This window comes from Piliocolobus tephrosceles, chromosome 8 (genome assembly GCF_002776525.5).
Source record: "Piliocolobus tephrosceles isolate RC106 chromosome 8, ASM277652v3, whole genome shotgun sequence".
NCBI classification, from domain to species: domain Eukaryota; kingdom Metazoa; phylum Chordata; class Mammalia; order Primates; family Cercopithecidae; genus Piliocolobus; species Piliocolobus tephrosceles.
Window position 1 is genome coordinate 49,880,479 of NC_045441.1, and position 5,707 is coordinate 49,886,185.

General features: G+C 36.5%; 1 protein-coding gene across 1 annotated transcript; it reads right to left on the minus strand.

Annotated features, from left to right (window-relative positions):
- Positions 1 to 341: 341 nt before the first annotated feature.
- NEUROD6 (neuronal differentiation 6) lies at positions 342 to 4,000 on the minus strand. Its single transcript, XM_023186039.1, has 2 exons — positions 3,486 to 4,000; positions 342 to 2,168 (listed from the first exon to the last, which is right to left on the minus strand). Exon 2 carries the CDS (start codon positions 2,145 to 2,147, stop codon positions 1,134 to 1,136), a length of 1,014 nt encoding a protein of 337 aa, XP_023041807.1. The 5' UTR covers positions 2,148 to 2,168; positions 3,486 to 4,000; the 3' UTR covers positions 342 to 1,133.
- Between the last annotated feature and the right edge of the window lie 1,707 nt (positions 4,001 to 5,707).

Consider the following 5,707-nt stretch of genomic DNA (forward strand, 5'->3'; position numbering starts at 1 on the left):
TTAAACGGCGCAGAGTAAAACCTTCCATTTTTAACATCCACTCTGGTGTTTGCTGGAAATTTGCCACCGATTTTAGGCTCGAGCTGAAGGTTACCAGGATTTATCATTGTTTCCCCAGGATGTTTAACCCTCATGGGCTCCTCTTCTTTCATTTAAGACACTTGAAAAAAACAATTCTTGTAAGCGCTTTGGCCATTTTGTTTAAGAAATTTGTTTTAGCTCCTACGGTTTTGTAATCCAGAAATATTTCTGAAATGAGGAGTGGGGAGTATTGGAGACAGAAAGCAGCTGTGTACCAGGAAATAATAAGTAGCATGCAAAAATATCACAGCTAATAGATGTCCTTTACGAGTGGAAATATCTATGTTTAATTGCCTTAAAAATGTGGGGTGGAAAAACACGATTATACATTGTGATAACAAACCTGTACAGTTAATTTCTGAATAATACAAAACAAGTGCTGAAATTTTTTCTTGATGCTTGAGATAATTGTCCCCAAATTATGACATCAGCTACCCAAATATCATGTTGCCCCATCTGCAAATACTTGAAGAGGAATAGTTACCAATTGAATGCATTTAGATTCATCCTTAATAAAAAGAAAATTGCATAGCTTTTTATATTGTTGCAAATGCATCTCCCAATATCATTGTCAGCTTAGTGATATTCTCAATATTTTAAAATTTCAATTTTTAAAAGATACATAATATATAATTCCTAATAATTATAAACACATCATTTTATTCATCTGATTTTAATAACATGCATTTTATAATTACTGTACAACCAAAATAGACATTGAATTATGCTGTGTGCATGTCTTTATTCAACAGTATATTCTTAGACACCTTGTTCAAACAAATTAAGTAAGTTTAAAAGAAAATTTAAAAGGAAAAAATCTTTCCAGTAGAAACAGAATCACAGTGCTTTACAGACAAAAGGAAAGGAAAAGAAATTCTCATACGAAAAGAGATTTATTATTACATAGAAAATTCTCACAATAGTTGAAACACACTTCAGAAACTAGTAAACACCTTAGATAGAGTTGTGCCAATTACTCAGCCCACAAGCATCTGCTTTGTCTTAATTAGACGGGGAAGGTGAATGACCACTGTTTATTTTCATTTTCCTCATTAATTATGAAAAACTGCATTTAATTCATCTTGCATGGTGAGAGATTGGCTGCGCAGATGTAAGTCGTAAGGGAAGTGGCTGTCGGTGGGCAACCTGAACATGGCACCCTGCCCAAGGGGACCCCTGGGTGGCACTGCACAGTAATGCATGCCGTAATTGTAATTTTTGCCATAGTCCAAGGTTTCTTCTTGCTTCAGGGAAAATATCCCATTATAGTTAATTGGGGGAGGACTTAAGGGACCTTCAAACTGGGGGCTGGCACACTCAGGGGAAGTACTTTCGTAGAAGGATTCATACGCACTGCAATAATTGTAGGGTTTCATGGACTTGGAATTATCAAGAGTCCCATGCCCTGGGGGAGTGGTGAGCTCAGGACTGTGGTAGGGTGGGTAGAAGGTAGAGTAGGGTGACCTTGTGTGGTGCGCAGCCTCCCCACCCTGACCCATCAGGAAACTCCTGGCGTTGAGCTGCAAGCAGCCTGCCACCAAGTTTGTAGTTGGCTGGGAAAGACCTTTGCATAAGTTTTGGACGAATGTGAGCAGATCTGGTCTCTTGCCGATTCTCAGAATTTCAGAAAGTGCCCAGATGTAGTTTTTGGCCAGTCGTAAAGTCTCTATTTTGGACAGTTTCTGGGTTTTAGAATAGCAGGGGACCACTTTTCTTAAGTTGTCCAGAGCGTCGTTGAGGCCATGCATCCTGTTCCTCTCGCGCGCGTTTGCTTCCTGTCTCCTGAACTTGACCCTTTCCAATCGCAGCTTGGTTGTCTTTTTTTTCCTAAGACCCCTCCTTCTAGGCAACCCATTTTCATCTTCCTCTTCCCTGTCTTCCTCCTCTTCTTCTTTCTCGGTTTCTTCTCCAGGGGCCCTTTTGATGCTTTTTCCTCGAAGGACAATCTGTTTGGAAAAGCTTTCTGGTTTCTTAATTTGCTTCTGGTCCTCGCATTCTCTAGAAAACTTTCTGCACATCTGGGATTCTGGCATTACAACAGACTCATCAAACGGTAGTGTTAACATGGTTCTCTAATCTTAAATTACCTGAAAAAATGCCAGCACAATATTTAAAGAGTTTTCATTTTTAAAGTTTATACACTTAAAACATATTTAATTATTTAATCATAAGACTATAAAAACACATGAAAAAGACTGATTCTGGGGCTGATTTTTTAACATTAAATATAATTTTGAGTTTGTGAAGATAAGTAATTATGAAGACATTGATGCATTCAATAGGATTAATTTATATGAGCAAATTATCAAAAGAAAATAAAAATGAAACATATAATTATTGTGATCACCACCATCTCCATTTCTCTTTGCCTTTAAACTGGATTTTAGTACCCCCCAAAAAAGATTGTGGAATTCAAGCAAATGCAAAACATGAAATTTCAATGCAGAATTTCATTAATTCTAATTCCCCTGAGCACAAAATGAGAAGATAAACCAGTTTTTAAAATGGAAAGTACTATCTCTCCATTAGCTGACAAATTTGTGTTCTTTTTTTAAAACAAACAAACAAACAAACAAACAAAACCTTAACTTTATTTGCTGTATCACACAACTGTGAATTTAGATAAGTGGGTGTGGGAATATACACATTTAAAGAAAAGATTATAATCAGAGTCAATTTTTAAACTGATTTTTTCTGATCAGGAAAGAATTATGTAAAAGAGCACTATTTTCCCAGGCTTCAAAAAGAAAAGGGGATTAGGCTAATTTGGAATAAACTCTATAAATAAATTTAAAACATAAAAATCACTGGCAATTTCTTTTAATTAAAAAAAAAATTGAGACTGATTTTATTTACATTTAAATTTTTTCCGAATAGAATTGTCTGTTTACTGCTGTTCAAATCATCCTGGACAAAAACCACTCTCGTAGTGTTTTTGTTCTACGAGCCATACAAGTCTCCCTCTAGCTAATATCTGACAGGAACGGTCCAAGGATTCTGACTGCAATTGTGCACGTGTGTTCAGAATCCCAAATGAAAGGGGAAAATAATTTGTGTTTCAAATGCATTTTGGTTTTTGTTTGGTGAAGCAGCAAGTATTTTCATCTAAAGTCTTCAAACAAATAGGCACATTAAAGCAGAGACTTTTCAGTTTAACAATCTCCAGCCCCCTCAACACACACATATACACACGAACACATACACAAACTCTTAGTAATGTCCACATACTTGCAGTGTTACATAATAGCAGTGAAAGTATGTGATAATTACATCATAAGAATGAAATATGATAAGAAGTTATAGATGGCAAAGAGCATATAAATACTATAAGACAGTGACACTGTATCTTTAAATACTTGCATGCAAAGCCAGCATCAATTGAAGTATATCTTTATTTATATTACCTTAGGTTTTAATTTCATTCAATAATCAGTTTTCATTTTGGGTCTTCCAAATCTTTTCAGGCTGAGTGTCGCATCGTCTCCTGGAGTCTCTAGATCTGTGTATATCTGCACTATCTCATTGATCTCTAAAAAGTGACATTGATGCCAACTGCCAGAGCTGGTACCCATGCCATCTGCTAGTGACGTCACAGGGCAGAGAGAGCCATGTGATCCTCTCTCTTGGGACCTTCATTCTGCACTGATCATCTGGCATCCCTGTAAGTGGGTACCAGCATTCATGCATCAACACAGAAGGTTAGACTGATAGGAAAAAAATCTGCACCAGCATTTCACGTACAGTAGGTGCATTTCTCCTCGAGCTGCTTCGGTTTCACTGGCAATCTGTAGAAATAGCTGTGTTAGTGTTCAGTTTCGCCCTGCCAACGGTGCAAGTATTAGGTGGTCGTTAATATTCCATTCATTTACAAGGTGGGCTTTTGTATGAGCAAGAGGTTTTTGTTGTTGTTGATGATGTTGTTTTGTAAAGATCACCGTCCCATTTGTGCACCTGGGTACCCAGGGAAAGAAAGCCATGAAAAGGAGCTGGAAACTGGTCTTAAGATGTTTAACCAAACTAAGATTCGTGTAAGTGAACAGGGGTCAACAAAGGTTTCATTTTCTTGTTTTGTTTCACAGCATGTAACTTATGAGTGTGTGTCTGTGTGTTCTCTTATTAACATGTAAGACTTCTGTGCTTCTTAGGGATTTGGAATAAAAGAACAGCTTCTCCATCTGGGGTCTGTGAAAGACATCCTCAGATACTACCCTTCCTACACTTGCTGGTATCTTTCACCAACTTTTGCAGAGGCACTGCAAGTCCATTGTTAAGGATTTCAAACTACATACTTTGTCCTCTGCGGAAAGTCACTAACTTCACTCTTTTATTGTCCCTTGTCTCTTCCCAGTGTTAACTTGCTTGTTCCTTCTCATTTCATTTCAGACACAATAAACATAAAAATTATCATTTAGGTTTTTGTCTTCCTCTCCCTGACATTCTGCTGAGTATTTTAATCAAAGATTAGTTTTCCTGTTTTTGTTTCTTTTTTTTTAACTTTCAGATTTTTTTCTTTCTCTTAAAAATCTTGTCCTCACATTTTTCTCTAGACTAACATCAATTTAAATAACTTCTTGTTCTTTTATCAGTGTCCAGTTGTTCTTCCCGATCAGGTGTATTTCAGATTTATTTTTTTCCCCACTCCACACTTTTGATTTCTTCTTAACAAAAGCAGGGTGGAAACAGTTAAGCAAAGCTGGCAAAGCCTTATAGATAAAACAAACTGTGGAGCCAGAGACAAACTCCACCTTCCTCCCCTTTTCTCTTCTCCCTTGCCCCCACTCCTATAAAGGGCATTTGATTTCAGGATTGCCTGCCAGTAAAGTAAAAAGTGAGCTTACAAATAAATAAATAAATAAATAAAAGTTTTAAAATAAACAAATAAACACAACCTTTGCTGTTTGACAACTGAGTAATCTCTTTCTATAAAGTGAGAGAGTATGCTTTTGGTATTAAAGTAATCCCTGGCAGAGCTGTAACTGTTGAATCTGTGTTAGCATTCCCCTTATAAATCCCAGTTTTGAAAGGTTTAGAATTCTGCTGCTTTAATGCACTTTGGATCCAAATTGGCACCAAGGGCCTCACACTAAATTCAATTTTGCTCCTGTCATATCCGACTAATTTCCACCTTCTTCAAAAAGTTGCTCGACTTTTCCTGGACAGTTCTAGAAAAGATAGGGAAGTCGGCAAAAAGTAGAATCAAATATGTAAAAGCAGATCATTTTTCTCTCTTAATGACCCAGCAAAAAATGCAAATTAAAATAAGAGTCAGACTATAAACTCCTAAGTTAAAATAGGTAGGTTGGCCTAGCTCTTGTTTTTCAAAAAACCAGATATACCATAGTCATTGTAAAATTTGTTGTTTAAGAATATATTACTTGGTAATGGCTGCATTGAGTATATTTCATATGGTTTTTAATTCAAGAAGTATACAGTTTTTATATTAGCATAGAGAGTTTCTATAGGAAGGCCAGTTGCAGAATTTTGTTGGTCTCACATATGGTTTAATTTTTAAATGTAAAGGAGCATAAGTATCAGAGTCATGAGCCACAAAGCAGCCAGTGCTGTCTTGAATTTTGTATATTGCACCATATTCTAAACTTGCAAAGTCTCCAAAAGCTGCATTGTA